The following is a 21,944-nucleotide window of genomic DNA, read 5'->3' on the forward strand; positions in this document are numbered from 1 at the left end:
ACGTTCCATAGTATGACAGCAAATTGTTGCAACTTTGGACTCTGTTGTAGGTCTCCATGAGGACTGCAGCATTAGACCACAGTTTAGAAAAAGGCTAAAAGATCAGTAAAAGAGGTATTTGTGCTTGTTTGCTCATTCACAGGAATTGCAAACAATGGCATTTTCTTACCATTTCTAGGCCAAGTAGTCCAAGTTGATGAGTACATTGGTGAAACCTGGAATCCTGTATCAATAAATAGCAGCATACAAATAGGTGGCTCCCTCCCCTGACAAATATGACAGCATATTTTGAAGAGATCATATCAATGAGGATAGGAATAGTTGTTGGCTGGCAGGTGTGCTCACAGATGGAAAAAGAATTGAGAAATGAGATGGAACTTGTATAAAATACAAGCTCAGGGACCACAATGCAAGAAAGAGGTGCAGAAGTAGATTTGGAGATGAGGCAGGAAGGTAATTTGGGGATAATTTCAGTCAGAGACCACTTAAATGGCCACAATCAGAAGTCTCTAAATTATACAACACGTTCAAGTCTTGGGAGTGGCAGCCATCCTGGAAGAAACAGCATTACTTAGGACCAGCAAATGTCAGAGTAGTGGAAGATCTGCCCCATTGTGTTATGAATTTGGAATTCGATACTTCAAACCTATACATCCTCTTCAAAAATCTATCACTCTAAATGTGTTATAAAAGGATCAAGGTGCAGTTCAGAAGCAGCACTAAGGAATGACCATTATTTTACTCAATGGTAGAGCAGGATTTGGGGGGGGGGGGGGGGGAAATGGGTGGGAAAAATAACCTACTACTGGTGTTTGTATATGGATTTCACTTTAATCATGTTGGAATATTAATATGGTCATTACCTTTCGGATTTCTTCACCTGAGTATAATAATTCACTTCTGCCAAATCTGGCCTAACGTGACTACCAGTTTGAACAACCTACAAGAGGAGATCAGTGGGTCAAGCAGCATTTGTGGGGAAAAAATCATTGAGTCAGAACTATGATGCAGGGTTTCAACCCAAAACACCAACAATTCTTTACCCCCCCCCCCCCCCACACCCACCCCACCCCACAGATACTACTCAACCTAGAGTTCCTCCAGCAGATTGTTGGTCCAGATTCCAGCAACTGCAGTGTTGTCTCCATTTTACTACTTCACTGCAAAGTCTCTTCAAGGTATGCAGACTTCGAAGAAGTTTTCCTCCTCTCTCCAATGGGAATTGTGAGACCCCCTCTCACTGCTCCCCCTCTGTGGTTTCTATTCAGTCCTGGTACAGGGCTTCAACTCAGAAGTGTTGACAATTCCTCCCACACCTCCATAGATGCTGTTCAACCTGCTGAATTCCTCCAGCAGATAGTTTGTTGCTCCAGATTCCAGCATCTGCAGTTTTTTGTGCCTCCTAACTACCAGTTTGATTTGGTCAAGAGTTGAACCAGACATTCGGTTACTCTTAAATAACAAGATGCTAGAGGAACTCAGCAGGCCAGGCAGCATCCATGGAGAAAAACAGATGGTCAACGGTTCAGGTCAGGACCCTTCTACAGGACTGAAGATAGGAAAAAGGGGAAGCCCAATATATAGGGGGGAACAGAACAGTGATAGGTGGACAAAAGACGGATGGTAGGGTGGGCACAAGGTAGTGATAGATAGATGCAGGTAAGAGAATAGTGATAGGCATATGCAAGGGAGAGCAGATCCACCAGGGGATGGGTCAAAGGTATGGAGGCAGGCACCCCATGAGGGGAGGGGAGGAAAGGAAAAAACATTGACTGTTTTTCTCCATGGATGATGCCTGGCCTGCTGAGTTCCTCCAGTATCTTGTTTTTTTTTCAATCTAGATTCCAGTATCTGCAGTCCTTTGTTTCTCTGCTCTTAATAACAGATGTCTGGAAAGATGGGAGAGATTATGGGTTTCACCAGTTAGCAATACTGCCTCACAGCTCCATGGACCTGGGTTTGATCCTGACCTTGGTTCTTATGTGTGGAGTTTGCATGGGATTCTGCCCCATCCCAAAGACATACTGGTAGGTTCACTGGATGCTGTAAATTACCCCATAGTGGAGATATGGCAAAAAGAATGAAAGGGGAGTTAATGGACATGTGAGAGAGGGCTTTAAGGAAATGAGGAACAGAAAAGATGGGATTGCATTGCCCAATGTCCTTCTTTCATGGCACAGTAAGGAGTTGCTTAAATCAATCAATATCAGTTGCTAATGTTATTTCCTACATATTACATGATATTTAGCATTTTTTTCCTCACACAACTCATTATACAAAATGCACACTGAAATATTTAACAAGATTTGCTGATCCAGAAAGCATTTTATTTTCCCTGCCCAACCTGCAAAATTTGACATTTTCAGGACAATAAAAATCACATTTCCTTAACAAAACAACCTCATATGCAAACAGACAAGAAGCTTTTTTTTATATATATCTATATACAGCACAAAACTTACAGATGAAGGAAAACAATTCTAACATCTGAAAATACAGCAAGCTTTAACATTCAAATCCTGCATAGAGTCTGCATCTGCACCTGTGATTTACTGCTCGAAGTTCTTGAATTCATTTTGGCCATCTAGGAGGGCACAATTCCCTCAGGGAGAAATGACAATCTTGATATGTCACTAATCATTTCACCACTTTGACCATCCCAATAATCAAGATATCATACATAGTTTCTGGGATAGAAAAAAATAACTGAAGGCAAATAATGGGATTAATGAGCCAAGGCAAGGATATTTTTAAATATACCTTAGCCATCTGAAAGGATTTCTTCAAATAGCCAGTCACTTGAAACAAGTTGCTCATTTACCATTGTTTCAAATTACCAATTGCCGCAAAGTTTAAAATATTCAGCATATTATCTAATAAAATGAAAATCAAATGAAATAAAATGTGATCAGGAATCACAATGTACAAAAATACTTTTGTATACTATTTACTATGAATGTAAGGGTGCAAATTGTGTGTTTTAAGTTAGCACTTATTAGAATTTAGAGGTATATTAGGGAGAATTTTTTAAACTCTCCCTCTCTTCTGTGAAAGGAAGAGTTTCTATTACATGCTTTGCATGTAGAATGATTTCCAGATTTGTTGCAATTCTGAATTAGGTAATTTGAATGAAAAAAAAGTGAAAAATGAAATTTATGATCTATTTTTCCAACCTGGGCAAGACAGAAATATATAAATCACACTTTTTCTCTCACTCTAAATCAAAGTGGCCCATGAAAGCAAATGTATTATCTGATAAAGCTCTGAAATAATCTATGCTCAGCATAGTATCACGGATAACTATGTGTGGTTCAGCACTCAGTACATAGCAAGTTGGGTCAATTACACAAAAATCATTTTAGTTCTTGGTTATGGTCTCTCTAAAACTGTACCCAACCTATTAACTTTAAACAGTATGTATGTTCAAACTGCTAATAAATGACAAAAGCAGCCAACAATGAAAAGTGTAGCCAACGCAGTTTGCAATAATGAAGTTCTTGTGCCCAGATATACCAATTTAAGAAGACTGTAACAAAAAAGCATTGCCGTTTAACTTTTTGAACAGCTTTGAGCTTGATTGGATTAGAAAAGCTTTTTTGATACAAACTCACTGTAAAAGCAAAAGAAAATTACAGTGCAACCTCATACTCTACCACCTTTTATGCTTCAATGTCAATCCATTTCTTAAAAAATAGTGGCAAATAAGAAATTCCTGTGGTTTTGTCACCCAGTATTTCTCTCCTCCTTGTTGTGGCTACCTAACCCAAGACTCGATGGTGTGCATGAGCGTTTGTTATACTTGTCTGTGTGTGCCCTTTATACTTACGATGATGGTTTGGCAAGATATGGAAAAGGCTCGGCTCACTTTAGCCATGGGAAGGTCAGGTTTTAATTTTATACCCGAGCAGACCCCAACTTTCTTTCACAGGTCTTATGCAACCTCCCTGCACGAGTCTCAGTGGTGAGCTTCTGAACTGTGGTATGCTTCACAGCTAAACCTTTCTAGGTGTGACATCGACATATCGACTACCCAAAGGGTCCATGACAGTAATCAGTTGAAATCAACCAAAACAGATATCTATGGAACATCGATCATGAAGAGCTATTGTTCAAAATTATATCTCCATTTCCAATTGAAAAAATATAAATTTAAAGTATTTACCAGAAGTGTAGTCAAGTTACTCAATTTAAGGAAACTTCCAGAGCAACACAAATAATTGCATTAAAGGATGCTGAAGAATTTTTTTTTCTTACAACTGTTAATTTCTTTTTCCTCTTAAAAATTAACACAAAATACTTTGTGTAAAAAGACATGGCCTTTCTAAATCTCCAGCACCTCAACCAAGACTCAATTCTTCATATGCCAGCCTGCTGAATGTTGGCAGGTTGGTCAGAGAGCAGCACATGCTTGCCTGATATGTTCCTTATATGACATCAACAGATTTTACCGCATCAAAAGCCACTGAATAATGTGGAAGAATCTTTTGCTGATTTCTTAGCCTTCCTATAAACAATAATGCTATCAAAATTTTACTGTCACCATCTCATTTATCAGGCAACTGCCTCTGACTTACCAAATGCAATGAAAACTGCACAATCTCTATCTTAGGCTATATTGACTAGAAAAACTATCAATTACATAGCCAACAGCAAGAACTTTGTTATATTTAGAAGAGGTTATAGGTGTTTAAGATCACAGATAATGAAAATTAAGGTAACTGTGCTTTTTGAATTAATGAGAAGGTTAAGAAACTTTCTAAAACTTCATTCTTACCTTTAAATGTAGAGAAGCAACTTTCTCTGCAAGATTAATTTTGGACATCACAGTGAACCTCCAGTTGTGCAAAGTATTTCTTACACTAACTGAGCCATTTACAGCATCAATTTCAGGTAAAAGCCACAAAGATTATTTTTTAACAAGAAAGATTATTGCATGAACAAAGCTGTCTAAATTTAATTATATTTACAGAATCCGAGACAGAGTGTGTGAAATGGAAACAAGTGTCTAACACCTCCAATATACAGGTTGTAAAGGGAGGTATCTATGCTTCTCCATTTACAATGTTAAACACTTGAAATCAAACAAACAAAAATAGCCTGAAGGCAGATTATGTGGAAAGCCTTTTTTACTAGGCTAAAGTTCTAGGAGAAAGACTAATGACATTAGGATTGGAAAATTAATGATAACCACTTCTTTATATACAAGTACTGAATCAATTTTTACAGCAGATAGGTTTGAGATAATCCAGCACTTTCCCTTGAATGTTTTTTCATATTTCTGGCAGATTTATACAACTGAAAAAGCTAAACTGGGAGAAGAAAACAAGAGTAAATCTCTTAATAAAGCACACTAGGCTTTGATAGGCTTTAGTAAGGGAGAGTCCAAAGATAAAACTGGAATATCTGACATTAAACCATGGAGTCTAATGCACCAAAGAATGGACTACAGCAAATGTCTAAATATGCCAGACTTAGCAAAAGAGCCCGAGCTCAGAAGATGAGTGTTCTAAGCCTCCAATGGTTTGCATTAACAGAGGTGAACATCCTGTAGTACACTGGCTCAGTAACTCCATTCTGCTTTGGAATTTACTATTTATCGCAGTTGTTCAGCAGAACTAATTCTAAACACTTGAATGCAAAGGCTAGGACAGTAAAAAAAAATTCAGCAAAGTTAAGGCTGACTGATTCATGTGGTTACAATCACAATCAGTTTATTTTAATTTTTAATTTGTGCATCAAATTCCTAACCTGCTCTTCCAATTGTTTGGTGACTATTTTCACTGAATACATTTCTTATGGGAATAGGAATGATGATATTCACCATACTCTTAACAGGTATGTCAAATGCTAAATTATGTATTTATTTTAAAGCATGACTCCCATTGATAATAATCTGGATTAAGACATGCAGCATGTTGGAACACTAATATGTGCAGTTTTCCTGTGTCATTCCAATATTCAGTGATTTCATGTTTCACATCACAAGGAAAAGTTAAACTATTCCTACTTAAGTCTACACACAACTTAGGAATGCATCACTAGCCCATCCTCTTGCTGGGAAATAATGTTATACTAGGAAATATAAACACTTTTAGGGGCAGCTTTTAAATACCTGCACAATATTAAATGTGCTCAAAACAAAAATATCCTTCCCCAATATGAAGCATAAAACTGTTCTCAGGAGCTAGAAAACTGATGATCATGAACTTTTCAAATGTTGTGAAAATTAAACTCTTCCCTGCTACTGTTATGTACTGATATAAAGATATGTTAGTTTATAGTGCTCCAAATCAAACAGCACACTGCAACAATCTAAAAATAATCAATGGTAGCTATGAAAAATGACAAGATCTAAATGTCAACTTCTGTCAAAAAATTCTGCCACTTGTATCAATGTTTACTAAACACATTGCACTCATTACAATTTATAGTGAGAAAGTCTTTAAGTACACATTATACACCCATCATTGAATGGTTTCCATTTCAAAGCAATCTAGAGGATTTTAAACATATGTTAATCCCTAAATTTCTATTCCATCTGCCCCATCGCATTCAACTCTGGTCATTTAGTCATCATCTCCAAAATTCCGCAGCTGACTCTTCATTTTCCGCTCCCATAACCGCTGGTTGTCAGAAAATCCTTGTTTTCCTTTGTTGAAAGAATTTGGTCCTGCTGATGTTGGTGTTTCCCTGCAGGGAGAGGATGCAAATTACCAAAAAGGCCCAACTTAGCTTATAATGGATTGCTTTAAAAAAAACATGTTTGGTCAGTTTCCTAATTTAAATCATACAAAATGAACAACATAAAAAACATGCAAGGACTGTAATTTGCACTCAAAAAGTCTTGAAACGTAGCTTTCATTATATATTGTTTAAGTTATTGGTGCTGAAAGAATAGCTAAGTTCAATGCTGAAAAAATACCATTTCTGAAATTTGCTTAACTGAAACATTTTCATGGTCTCAAATATTTAACTTCAATGTTTACATCATACTTTTTCAGAAAAGTTAATTTCTCTTCAAATTTGCTATTTAGAATCAGAGCTGTACAGCACAGAAACGGGCCCTTTTGGCCCACTGCATCCATGCCAACTGGGCTAGCTATCTACACTAATCCCAGTTGCCTTCAAATCACCTTAAACCCAGAGGTTTCAGTGTTCCCTTTGTCCTTTCCAAAATTAGACCTAATGTTTGAGGAATTATCCAGAAAATATTTAGTCTCTGCAAACCCATTTCTTTGTCGTTCCAAATGGCATGAATGAAAATGTACACTTAAGCGAGAGTCCCTATTATGAAGTATGTTATCTACATTTGTTACTTTAGTTCTCATTATACTTGAGAGAACATTTGTGAGCACTGATCATTAAATTCAATCATATAGTTTTGATAGGACTCCAGTAAATAATAATTGTGATATATAATGTTGTATAAACAAAAAACTCAACTACTTAAGCCAAGTATTTTTCAGCAAATAATAACAGAAAATGCTGGCAACGCCATAAACCAGGCAGTATCTGGGAAATGCGAAACAGAGTTAACTTGCTGACTGTTTCCAACATTTGCTGTTTTTACTTCGGATTTATGGTATCTGCCATTTTTTCTGATTTTCAGTTACTTCTCAGAAAAAATGCTTTAGTAAAAGTAAAGGAGTAACAAACAGAGGAGCAGATTAACGGAGTGGCAATTCATCTATTATCTAAGCTAAATATCTCACAGGCTTGATGGTCTATTCTTGCCAGTACGTTAACCAAAGTGAAAATAACAGTGTTACACATTATGAGTACCAAAACAGTGAATTCTGTTGCAGCTTAACAGCATACACAATTTCAGCTAAAGCATATAAATAATTTGTATGCTAAAAATCAAATGCTTAGTCATATAAATTTAAAATGTTCAACCCTTCCAAATTCTACAACATTCCATAGATGCTATGAACTAATAAGCAAATGCAAACATCTAGCGAAAGAAAATTCACTGCCATCTCCTTTGCTATTCAGGATGCAAGCTCAGGAACAAGAGGGCTAATGGAATTAGTGCTATGCAGTACTGACAGTACTGCTGCGTTGAGAATTTGGTGTGAACCCTTGCCCTCTCCATTGCTGTGCCTAGTACCTAGCTGAGGGTTCAGTTTTCCACTGGCACTCCCTCTGCTGTAAAACTGCATGGCTCAAGAAAGGGTGAGGCATCAAGGCAACGTGCAATGGCTGCCTGTGAGGGCTGTCATTAAGTGGACTGCAGCAACTGGTGCAGTCACTCAATGCTGAAACACCAAGTTCAGGCAGCAACCTGGCTGGCAGAGCAAATGCGAGCAGTGCTGGGAACCAGCTGCTCCATGTATTGGTAGCCCACCTAGATCTTGGTGATCCTATTTTCAGACATGATAGAAGCTGCTGTCTCCTCCTCTCAGCCAGGGATCACTATTGTGCTTGTTACCATAGAGAAATATTCCGGCTGCAGTGAGTCAGACAGCAGGTGGTGCTACTGCCTCATAGTTAGAGAGAGCCAGTTCAATCCCAACCTCCAGTGCTGTCTGTGTGGTTTGCACATTCTCCCTATGACTACATAGGTTTTCCCCTAGGTACTCCAGTTTCTACCCACATTCCAAAGACAGACTAGTAGCTAGGTTAACGGGCTACTATAAATTCCCTTAGTGTACAGGAAGATGGGTTATAGAAAAATAAGTGGGGGAGTGGGGATGATAGAAATGCTCCAAGAGTCAGCATTAACTCAATGGGCTAAACGGTCTCTTTCCATGATTTATGCTGTAAGGAAATACAAGGGAGACCATGGGATATGGGCAGCCTTTCAACACATGAAGCAGCTGCTGCCAGTCCCCAGCAATGGCCCATACTCATCATGCCAGCCAGAGTGCACCCAAGCCCTGTATCTCAAGCCCCAGCCCACCCAACGCCAACTCTCACAGGCAGCTTCTACACACCAAGCAGTGTGGTGATGAAATCACCATTTCATTGCTCTGGGAGGTCAGCAGTGTGCAGCCTGAGTGGATACCTTTTTTTAAAAAAGTAGTATAGGGATATGTATCTGTGAATGTTCGAACTGCAGGACCATGGTCACTATAACAAGTCAGCTTTCTGTATAGTAGTGCTAAGCTGGCTACTGGTTTATATAGGTAAAAGCTGGGTTTTACAACTTACACAATAATTATGTGGCTCTTATGCAAATATAATCAATTACCATCTTCTTCAATTCTAAGTGCCTTTATTGTCCTTCAACTGCTGATGTTTTCAGTATTTCTAAAATTTAAATGTAAATAATTCCAACTTTCTAGATGGCCTAGTAAAAATACCACTTGGTGAAGTACAGAAGCATAAAGATGATCTTGCTCTCCAACTTCATGTCTAGTTCATGCTGACCTTTCTCTAGGACATTGATTGGAAGAGGAAAGGGAAAAAGAAAGATACAAGCTGCAAGGTTTGCAGAGCGGCACAATTTTAAAATTTGAGCATAAATGTGAACCCTGAAATGCTGGATGGAATAGACATGTGGAGTCATTACAGAACTTGACTGAAGTAGATTTGTAAGGACTCTAGGTGGCAGTGGAGCTGAATGAGAACGAGAGTAGTCTCAGAACTGGTCTGAATCAGATCAGGACGGGTAAAATGGCATTCTAAGTTAGAGATCACAACAAATTATGAGCAATTATGATAAGAGCTATAAAGTGCTTTGGTAGTTTGTCATTTTTCTTTGAGAGAGGAGCATTCTGCAGGCTGGATTTATATACAAGTCTCATAGGTAAAAAAAACATTCTTTGTTCTTTAAGTCAGATTTAGGAAGAAGAAAATAAGATTGGGTCTGCAAACAGCGTGAATGATAGTGACCATGTTGTATATCAGATGTCATTTGGCATGCCCACTGATTATTCACTTCATATTCCACTGCTTATGACCCAAGTACTACATGGGAGGGAATGAGAGGTCCCCCAGGTTTACATGGAATGTGGGAGACAGAGGCATGATGAGTTGAAGAGGGGCACAAAAACCAAGAGGCCCTGTGAGTTTAGAGTCATCCTGTATGCTGAGTAATGCAAGTCTGTCTCCATCAGCCAGGAAATAACCTGCCCACAGAGCATCAGGAGACTACAATTTACTGACATAAAGGCAGGTAGCTGACATAAAACATAGAACACTACAGCAAAGTACAGGCCCTTCGGCCCACAATGTTGTGCCGACATTTTATCCTGCTCTAAGATCTATCTAACCCTTCCCTCCCACATAGCCCCCTGTTTTTCTATCATTCATGTGTCTACCTAAGAGTCTTCTAAATGTCCCTAATGTATCTGCCCCCACAACCTCTGCCGGCAGTGCGTTCCATGTACCCATCACTCTCTGTGCAAAGAACTTACCACTGACATCCCCCTTATACCTTCCTCCAATCACCTTAAAATTATGTCCCCTCATGTTAGCCATTGTCGCCCTGGGAAAAAGTCTCTGACTGTCCACTCGATCTATGCCTCTTATCATCTTGTACACCTCTATCAAGTCACCTCTCATCCTCCTTCTCTCCAAAGAGAAAAGCCCTAGCTCGCTCAACCAAGAGCAGGCAATTGAAGATCCTCTTGAAGTTTGGGAGAGTGGAGCGATTGGCAGTTGGGGAAGAAGCCCTGCAAAGGGGAAGCGGTAGCAGTTGGTGGGAGGCCTCAATCTTTGAGACAATGAGAAGCCAAAAGTTGGAGAATGGGTACCGATTGGGTTAGGGAAGAGTGGGGGAATCAAGGATCAAAAGGTGAGGAAAGGAGCTGAGAGGGAGACAATTAGAAAAAAGGGAACAGAGGTAGGGAGTGTGGGAAAGGGGAGCACTGAAGGAGGACCTTAGGAAAGGGTATGTGCATGTGAACATTTATACACGTGTCAGGTTTGTGCAACAGAGCCCTGTCTTCAATCATTTGGGATCTCCTCACCACTGAATCGATCCCTCAGCCACCCCACATTAAAAAAATTCACATGGACATCTTTCATTGTTCCAAAGTGGAGTGGAAACAAGATATTTTTGAGCCCAAGGGTCTACCAAAGGAGGAGGCACAGAAGCTCCTTTACAAGACATTGGTTAGGCTAATATACAAACGTTCGCAGCAATCAATTGCAATAGTCCTACCTTCCCATATTCTTCATGCGCATTTTTGCTTCTGGGGGCATTTCTTCTGGTTCACTCTGTAAGCATAAAAGTAATTCCATTAATCAATCTTATGTATCAAGCCTAATCCATAAATTTTATAACGTTGGAAGAACTGAGTGTTCAAATTTTTGACACAAAAATTCTAATCATAAAGCAACAAAAAATCTGCTGGTGGAACTCAGAAGGTTGAACAGCATCTGTGGGAGGAAAGGAATTGTCAATGTTTCAGGTCAAATCCCTGCATCAGGAGAAATGTTCTCTTACTGGATTCCTAAACCAACAGTTCAATGAGACTCACTATTTAAAAACTAGCCAAGCCCTGTAAGAAATCAATCCTGCTTAGTATGCCAATTAGTTAATCAGCTTTGGCTTAAAGATACTAAAGGCTTAAGCTTTTCTGATATGAAATGCTACCATGAAAATGCTGGAAAGTATAACTACAAAAAAAACTTCACTCGTCACTTAGAAAATCTACATACATCCATCTTAGCCTCTGATCTGTAATCAAGCAATATATCAAACAAGTGAATTAAAATATAAGCTTAAGAGAAAAACAGCAGCTTTAAGTCATCAATTGATTTTTTTTCTTTTACCATAGATACAAAATCTATGTTAGGTTAAGATAAAATCTGCTATGTTAGGTTAAGACTCCAAACACTTTTTAAAAAAAACACACTAGACAGTGATTTGAGAGACATGGGTATCATACACAAATCACTGAAAGTTAACATACAGACTCAGCATGTAAGTAGGAAGGCATATGAGATGTTGACCTTTATTGCAAGAGGATTTGAATACAAGGGTAAGAAAGTTTTGCTTCAATTGTATAGAGCACTAGTCAGAGCATATGTGGAACGCTTACGAGGCTGATCATTCTATACAAGGAAGGATGTACATCAGTTGGAGTGGGGGGGGGGAGCTGATGGATGGCGTTGGAAGATTCACTCGATTAATTCCTAGGATGTAGAGGATTTTGCCTCAAGGAAAGATTAAGCACACTGGGACTATAATCTCTAGAGCTTCGAAGAATGAGGGGTGTTCTCACTAAAACATAGTTTTTTTAAAAAAATTGACACTTAAGGTAGATATGGCATTCATGTTTCCATTGTCAGTCTCAATAACAAAGGGTTGACCACTCAGGACAGCAATGAGAAGAACTATCTTCCATCCAAAGGGAGGTGAATCTTTGGAATTCTCTACCCAGGAAGGCTGTGTTGAGTATATTCAAGACACAGATCAATAAAAATTTTAGATATTAGTGATATGAAAATTAATACAGGAAAATGTTGCTGAGGTAAAAGATCAGCCACTGTTATACTGAATGGTAAAACAGGCCAAATGGCCTATTTTTGATTCTGTTTATGTTAACTCAAATATTGGAAGCAGATTTCAGCTTCAGTCCTACACCAAGAAATACAATTATTGGCACAGTGTGTGTTTTGTTTTATTTTTGCAATATGGAATCAGCTCCATTTATATTATTCTCCTACTTTCTCTCTCAAATTTAGAGGCTTGATACAATGGTTTTATAATACAACATTACTTTTAAAAAATACACTTACATCATCATCTTCATTAAAAACTGCAGCAACTGAAGGCTTCTTTGGAGCTAGGACAGTTGTATTTTCTTTTGGTTTCTAGGGACAGGAATGGATCTTACATGAATAAATGCAAGTAAAATAAAAATAAAAATAGTAAAGTTACCCTGAACTATTTTCCTAACTAGATGCCATGAGATTGTGTTTTAGCCTTAACAAGGACTCAAACACATAACAGTGAAACTCTGGTGACCTCTGGTTACTGACTCCTCTACTACTGGAAGCAGTTTCTCCTTATTTATCAAAATCATGAATAAATTTGAAAATGTAACTCAAATTAAGTTACTCTCTTCCAAAGAGAACACACTAACCTTTCTCAGTCACTTCTCATAATGTAAATCTGTCACCTTAACACCATTTGAATAAAGCTCTTTTGCATCCTCTGTAAAATCCTGACATCATTTCTACAGCATGGTATCAAAAAGTGAACACCAGTGCCAGTTGAGACCTAACTAGTTTCTTTATGGTTACACATTACATTTTTTCTTCTATACTTTATTCTTCCATTAATAAACCCAAGGATTCAATGTTTTCATAACAGCCATCTCAATTTACCCTGTGCCTATTATTCCTGTATCCATGCTCCACCCAAAATAAAAACATCTAATTAATTATCTGGATCGAGGCAATGATAGAACAGTCTGCAAGTCTGCAGATTAATTTTGTGGCAGTGATTGCACCCTGGATGAGAGAGAAAAAACAATTAGATCCAAATACAATGGGAGAAATGGCAAATGTTAATGAATATGGATAAATGTGGTGTTAAGCAAAAGGGAGTTCATAAAATGAGAATCAAGACACTGCAGATGCTAGAAATCTAAAATAAAAACATAAAATTCTGGAAATACTCAGAAGGTCAGGCAGCATTCTGACAAAAGGTGTTTTGCTTCTTTTTCCACAGATCCTGCCTGAACTTGAAGGTTTTCGGAGAAGTACATATTTTAGACATCTTAATACCATACATGGTTCTGAACTGAAGACTGATGAGAAAGAAAGAAAGTAATCTAAGTGTTACAGTGCACAAATTGCCAGAAGTTCACCACCAGTGATACAAATGCAAATATTGGAATATTTTGCTAGGACGATCCAAACAAAAACAGTGTTCTACTCTCTGCATTCCCATTCTACATCTTTTCTCTACGATCTAAGTTTGGCATACTAACAAGTTCTTTCATCTAGATTTTTCAAAGTTGTCCCATTTTATAGTACATTGCCTTTTCATGTGTGTCTCCCAAAGTACACTATTTCACACATCTTTGCAAAGAAGTTCACCTGGCATGTTTACACTCTCATTTGCCATCCAAAAGCATACAACTATTCTCATTACTATTTCGTTAAGTTTTATAACATCTAAAACATTTTGCAATGATGCTTCCTACAGCAAAGTCAAGGTTGTTTAGGAAACATCTAAAACTGAATAAAGAGAGGTCCATTGCACCCTTGCTGCAATCCTATCACTGAGCCAACACTTCCCCTCTAATTCCATGGTCTTCCGATCTTTTAATAAGCCTTCAATAGGACACTATTGAATTCCTTCTAGAAATCCATTAGGCACTACCTCAATCGATATTCTTGTTTATCAGCTGTGATTTGCCTTTCATTAATCCATGCTGCCTCTCCATTAATTCCTTTTTTTTAAATGGAAGTTTATTTTGTTCCTGTTAGGTTTCCAACATCCCCTCAACCAATGCTTTCTTTTTTGTGTGAAGAGTAACACAGCATTAGCAATCTTCTAATCCTCTGGTACTATCCTTGCATTCAGCGAGGATTAAAAAAAATGTGGCCAATGCCTCTCCAATTTCTACTTTTACTTCTTTCAACAATCTGGGATGTAATTGACCTGAACAAGGTAACCTAACTACTTTGCTTTGCTAATCTTTTCAGTGCAACTTTCTATTACTATACAACTTGCCTCTACATTTTAAATGCAATCTTGTCATCATTCCCCTGCAGAAAGGCAGATCCAAAGTATTTTGTTTACTTCTTTAGTCATATCCTCTATTTCTTCACTTTTATTTCTATATGGGGTCCATCATTTTCCCTTGCTAACCACTCATACTTTGTTTATAAATATTTCACAATTCAATTTAATGATGACTGCTAACCTTCCAGTAACCTCCCTTTCCCTTCCATTTTAATTTTTTCAATTTCCTCCTATCAATCCTGGCTATTAATTGATCCGTACTTATAATACTTGCTTACGTTATTCTGTCAATCAAGAATTGAAGTAGAGGAAAATCAAGAAAATATGTGCCACTTGCCCTTAACATGTGTTGCTGGGATATTATTAGTGCCTATAAATAGGGTTTGAGCAACTGAATATCTTGAAAATATTCAGATAATTAGCTTCCATCAGTATGATTTGCAAAGAAAATCCATTCAAATGAAAAAAAGTGACCTGAACCAATAACTGTTCTTCAGATGTTGCCCCACCTGCCAGGTATTTCCAGAATTTTCTATTTTTACTTCAGATGTCCAGTATTTGTAGTATTCTGCTTTTGTATTTGTTAAGGATATGTCAAACCTGATGAATCTATTTGAAGTTTTTTTTAAAGAGATGACAAAAAAGGTAGCATCCACTGATAATTTTTGTATGGATTTCACAATGTTTCTCAGTACAGACTGCTAGCTCTGATAAAGTTAATGGAATTGATGGTGAATTATTGATCTGATTGAGAAAGTGTATGAGCAGCAAGAGACAGTGAGCAGGGATACCAGGGCAAATGCTCTAAGATGCAACCAACTGTGCCTCCACCAAGGATCCATGTTCAACTAGTTGCCCAAAAATCTAGTGCCTCAAAAACATACTTATATCTTTTTGCATATGTTGTAAGACTATCAAGTACAACATTATATGAATGATTATAAAATGGGCCAAAATATTCCATGTGTATTCAACACCTGAAACAGCATAGTCCAATTTATGAGTTAAGAATACACACCCTCATTTCAGCAACAGAATCATGATCAGATAATAAAGTTATTATTACAATAATGTTTTATCCAATTCTTTACAATTCTTACTAGAATCACCTTTTCAAACAATGAATTGTTTAATGTTCGAGAACTCTACTGGGGGCAACCTCACTTCTTAATAATAACCATTCACAAACAATTCTGGAGATAACTGCGTTCTGAAGCAAATTTGACAATTCTAAGCTAGACTTTGAATATTAACATTTTTCAATTCTGCACTGTTCACATGCCTTAAATTAATTACATTCCACTAAATTAGAATATTAGAATTATATGAAAATACCACGAATGAAAAGAATGTCAGTGTATCTCCATGAAATTTAATTTGGTCCTCAATACAACCCATTAACAGGTTTAATGTCCATATATTAGTGTCTCATTCTAAACTGATATTCTTCTGCCTGAGCTATACCGATTTCAGCTTATGCTCCATTTGATTCTGATTTGTCATCCTTTTTGGTAGGGCAAATCCAATGTTTCAAAAATGCCACCCCGTTTATTTCATTTAAATAAATATGATTCTGCAATTAATATCCATTATCATTAACTATACCTATCCTCCCAACACATTAAAAACAAAAATTATTACTTACACTTGCTCCTAATTTGATGGATATTGGTGCTGGCTTCTTTAAAGTCATACTTCCTATCGAAAATCCAATTTTGGAGACTTTTGCAGGAGTGGGTTTGTTGTTTGCATCTCCAGCAGCTGAGTCATCTTGATCTTTCTCGTCAGCTGCTCTTTTCTCTGCATTTCGACTTGAACTTTCTCCTTCATTACTGGAAGAAACAGTCTTAGTTTTCACAGTTTTCTCTGCTTTCTCTTCTGGTCCTGGTGGAGTCGAAACAACTTACCAAGATGAGATACTTTTATCGAGCACTTTGACGATTGCAGCAACCTCAATAAGTATTTAAGGAGCTTCTGTGGGTGTGCACTGACTGAACCAGCAGTCTCTTCCACTGTTTGTCAGATATAGCAGATGCAGGCTCTGAGAAACCATTTCATAGATGGATAGACTCTAAATTTCAGTTTCAGGGCAGGATTAATCCAGTGCTCCTGTTTCTTGGACCCCAGAAAAAATTCACAGGACCAAAACAGTACAGATTTTAGTAGACCAAAAGGTCCACAGTGAGCACACATTCACCAAGTACTGTTCAAATTGTAGATTTTCTGGTGTAACCTTTTAAACCACGTTGGGGTAGAACACTTATAGCCACAATGGCAACATCCTAAAATAACTGGTGGCCAAAAGCAGTACTTCCAAATAAAAAACGATTCACAAAGGCAACTACAGTTCCAGAAATTTCATTTTCTACATTTGTGAACCTTGATCTTACTTTTCATTGTCCAGCAGCATACATGTTCCAGTGATGTTAAATTTAAAATAAGACCATTTTTCAAATCTCCGACAATTAATTTGAAATCTCATTAAACTAATGTTAATTCTGGAGACAAAATTCAGAATAGCAAATGACAATCAGAAACTTAAGATTGAATAGTTTTACATATGTTGATTTACTATAGAATAAAATTTTGTTTTGAAAAATAATTATTTTCAATTTACTTCAGACTTGCCAGTTTTAAAACAAATTCTTCCTAATTTTGAACAAAGAACTTGCATAAATAATTTAAGTTCAAATGATTTTAACAGATGCACTAGCTAAGAGCCTTACTTTTATTTGCCCCCGATATCACACTTGTTATTAAATATCCTCTGCATCCCAACAAAACAACCAAGAACCTAGCAAGCATTCTTTTCACTGGCCTGTTAATTCAAAGCCAGAAATCAATACAACATTGGGTAGTTATATACAAAACATACACAATATGAAAAACCCACTTTGACACTCTAATCGCTATAGCTCTCCATTTACACCATATGAAACTTTCTTTCTGCAAGACCAATACTATAAAAATTAAATAATTTTTAAAAAGTGATTTATGAAAATTGTGACTTGCACAACAAATTACTGAAATAGTTTTAAACAGAGTACAATCTATGCATTATTTGAAAAAAAACTATATTTAAATTTGCACAACAAAAATGTACTAGAGCAAATGCAATACTAAATGTTGGAAATCTGAAAAAGCAACAGTAAATACTAAAATTACTCAGATCAGGCAGCAACTACAGTCAACCACCATTTATCAGAACTGGAAGCATGAATCAGCAGTCCTGATAAAAAAAAAGTCACTAATTTGTAAGGTTAATTTCTCCACAGACATTGCATGGTCTGTTGAGTATTCCTAGCATTTTCTTGTATTGAAAATGTACTGGAATCATCTTCTGTTTCTACAGTAAAATTATACTAGGTCTATTATTCATCTCATGTCAGAGCATGGTTAAAAAAAAATCTAAATTCCAAGCTACCTATTACTGTTATGTGAGTTTACATTTGCTTGGCAAGATGCTGTAATGTCCCCAAGCATATTGTTATATTCAATTTTAGTACAAAGCAGCAACAAAGATACTTCATAATACTATACTGTATTTCAATCAAAACTAGTACTGATTTGGTCCTACTGGATTTTTTGTGTTGCCAAAACCTGAATCTCTGAATGTATGCACTGAAAATGGGTGAAGGAAGTTGGTATCAGTAAAAAAAAATCTGCTAGTGAAGTTAATGAGCCAGAATGCTGATAAATCCCGAGGACCTGATGATCAATATCCCAGAGATTTGAAAGAGTTGACTATCGAGGTAATGATGACTCTGGTTATTATCTCACAGAATTCTATAGATCTTGATTCCTACAGATTGGAGGGTGGAAAATATGACTCCACCATTTAAGAAAGGGAGAGAGAAAGCAGAACTTTCCAGAACTGTTGCCCTGACATCAGTGGTTGGGAAAATGCTGGAATCTATAATAAAGGATGCTGTAGCAAGACACTTAGAAAATACCAATACAATTGAATAGAATCAACATGGATTTATTAAAGAGAAATTATGTTTGACTAATCTATAGTCTTTGTGGATATATCCAGTCAAGTTGATGAGGGGCAGCTAATGAATTTAAATTTTCAGAAGGATCACGGTCCCACACAGAAGCTTGATGAACAAGTACTAAGCACATGGAATTGGGGGTAATAAAGTGGCATGGATTGAGAATTTGTAGAAAACAAAGAGTGGGAATAAATGCGTCCTTCTCAGGCTGACAAGCTGTCAATTAGTTGGCAACGATCAGTGCTTGGACCCCAACTATTCACAAACTGTGTCAATGATTTGAGCAAGGAGGACCGAATGCAGTATTTCCATGTTTGCTGATGATACAAAACTAAATGGGAATGCGAGTAGTGATGTGACTGCAAAGAAACTTCAAGGAAACGTTGACAAGCTGAGTGGACAAAACATGGCAGGTGGAGTACAATGTAGAGAAATGTAAGGTCATCACCTTAGTAGAAAAAAAATCAGAAATGCTGAGTATTTTTAAATTGAGGGAAATTTGGAAACATTTACGTTTAAAGGGACTCGGCTGTCCTCATACATAAGAAATTGATAGCTAACATGCAGGTGCGACAGGCAATTAGGAAGACAAATGGCATATTGGAATTTACTGAAAAAGGATGTGTAGAAGAATAAAGGTGCCTTAAAGAGTTATAGGCCTAGTGTACAATCCTGGAGTGCTGTGTACGATCTTGATCTCTTTATCTTAAAAAAGATTATTTGCTATGGGGGAGTGCAACGAAGGTTCACCAGACTGGCTCCTAGCATGCCAGGTCCATCGTGTCAGGAGAGATTGAATAGGATAGGCTTCCATTCTTCAGAGATGAGAAGAACCAGAGGTAACCTCATTGAAAAACACAATTTTTTTTAAAGAGGCTCATCAAGATAGACACATGGAGGATATTTCCTAAAACTTGGGAGTCATTATCAAAGAATACAACTGGGCCATTTTGGATTGAACTGAGAAATTTCTTCATCCAGAGTGTGATGAATCTTTGGAATTCTCTACCACAGAGGCTCAGTCATTACCTGCATTCAAAAGTCATATTGGCAGATATCTTGGGTATTGAAGGATTCAAGGAAATATAGGTGGGGAGAGGGCTTAAAGCAGCAATGAGTTAGAACATCAGCCATCATCTTGTTGAATGGCAGAGCAGGATCGAGAGGCCTAACGGCTTAGCCATGTTCCGATTTCTTATCTAGCACTAATTTTTTTTTACACTGTATTTCATGGCAGGTTAACAGTTAATACACAATTTTTAACAAAATATTATGGACAAAAAAATCCCATCTACAAAATTACAAACTGCTAATAAAGTTACAGCATACTCTTTCATGACAGTTAAACAATTAAACTTGAGTGAAGTTTTAATGCTTCCATTCAGCTACCTCAATTAAAAAATAACCAATTCAAAAACCAGAACAAAAAAATTACTCAATCCCAAATCAAGATGTTAGGTAGGAAAATCAGATTATAAAAGCTGCATAAGTAGGCCATATGACCTTTTGCGCTTGGTCTGATTCATTACGATCATCGCTGAAATTACTGATTGATTTTAAATGAACTTCAACTACAATTTAAACATATATTAAGACATAATCAAAGGGTCGTATTTTACATCACACTAAAATAATGGCAGGAGTCAAGTGCTACATTTCATTTCTATTTTTTTAAATAATCATTTACAGAAAAGGTGTTAGACCTGTCATTAAGCTTGCAGAAGAAATTATATCAAGTACCAAATATCTTTAAAAATCTGAATGACTGCTTTTAACCAAATATGTTACGTTTGATAAATTTTCACTTGAACCCAAACAATTTAGTATGAGGAATTTTATTTTATTCTTTAATAAGATCTGCGCATCACTGACAAGGCCAGAATCTGCCCCCGAACTGGGTGGCCTGCTGGGGTAGTGCGAGTCAACCACATTATTAAGGATCTAAAGTTCACAGATGAGGCTGACTAACGTTAACAGAATTGCTCCCCAATAAACATAACCCTATTAAAATGATTTAAAATTGAAACATGAGGTTTTAACGGCAGCGTAACAAACTGGCCGAGACGGTTGTGGGGAAACCCGCTGGGGGCCCGCCTGTTCACCCCCACCCCCCGCCGCATTCCTCCATCCGGATTTTGTACACAATTTTCTTCCCTTCGCTAACGCGGTAGTGTGTATGTGAAGCATTGTACTTCCTGCCGCGCTCGGTGTGGTAAAAGATTAGGAACCGGCACCTTCATCTGGCAGCTGCTCCTGCTCCAAACGCGTTCGCTCCGCCATTTCCAAGCAACTTAACACCGCCTGCAGGCGCCTGGGAGCGGGTGCGGACGTCACTTCCTGGCGCCATGGGACTGAGACATTGGAGCTGCGCGCCCTTGTAACTGCGCTCCTCAAGGCAGTTCATTGAAATGCGCTCAGTGTAGTTGTAATTTGTGTCGATGCTGCTTGATGAATTCAGCAATTCCAACATAATTTGTTTTATTGGCAGTATATTATTCCTAGCTTTCAGTTTTTTACAGTATTTATTCACTTGTCTGTGTATTGCATTGCACTTCCTCTGTAGCTGTGATACTTTGTACTGTTATTGCTTTTACCTGTACTACCTCAATGCACTGTGTACTAACTCTATGTAACTGCACTGTGTAACGAATTGATCTGTACGATCAGTATGCAAGACAAGTTTTTCACTGTACCTCGGTACAGTGCATACTGCATCAGTACAGCATTCAAGTATCAATTTGGATATGAATTATATTTTGTCATTTGCTTTTAAGCAATCAAAGCATTCTACCAAAGTGGAAGTTTGTGGTATGCCAGGTAAAATTCTCACAGTATTTTAAAAAGAATTAAACAGGTTTTCATCATAACTTTACTAGCAAACCCAGACATGCAGATTACTGAATGGGGAAGTCTCTGATAGAGAAAAGTCAATGAATCCACTCACTGTATTTCTTTCATGACATGCATAAAGTCGGTTCCATGGACAGCTTCATGGTTAGCATTCGAAAGTATATAACGGATATGGTGATATCTGAGTTAAATTGAAAATGGACACTTTCCATTGTAAATATATTGTAATTGTTTTGCAAATCACATGTAATAATTAAAATGAACTTTTACATCTTTAGTGAGCAGACATGTAGAGCTTTATACTTATATAAGAAATAAGAGCAGAAGTATGCCTTTGGCTTTTCAAGCGTTCATTGCCATTTATTGAGATCACAGCTGATCTACCTCAAAGCCATTTTCCTGCACCATCCCTGTATCCCTTGATTCCGTTAGTATCCAATAATCTA

General features: G+C 37.4%; 1 protein-coding gene across 1 annotated transcript; it reads right to left on the minus strand.

Moving 5' to 3' along the window:
* Positions 1 to 2,414: 2,414 nt before the first annotated feature.
* On the minus strand, positions 2,415 to 21,024 carry LOC127569418 (PEST proteolytic signal-containing nuclear protein-like). Its single transcript, XM_052014039.1, has 5 exons — positions 20,883 to 21,024; positions 16,299 to 16,537; positions 12,694 to 12,768; positions 11,111 to 11,166; positions 2,415 to 6,690 (listed from the first exon to the last, which is right to left on the minus strand). Exons 1-5 carry the CDS (start codon positions 20,926 to 20,928, stop codon positions 6,567 to 6,569), a joined length of 540 nt encoding a protein of 179 aa, XP_051869999.1. The 5' UTR covers positions 20,929 to 21,024; the 3' UTR covers positions 2,415 to 6,566.
* Positions 21,025 to 21,944: the final 920 nt, after the last annotated feature.

The sequence above is a fragment of the Pristis pectinata genome, chromosome 4 (assembly GCF_009764475.1).
Source record: "Pristis pectinata isolate sPriPec2 chromosome 4, sPriPec2.1.pri, whole genome shotgun sequence".
NCBI lineage: Eukaryota > Metazoa > Chordata > Chondrichthyes > Rhinopristiformes > Pristidae > Pristis > Pristis pectinata.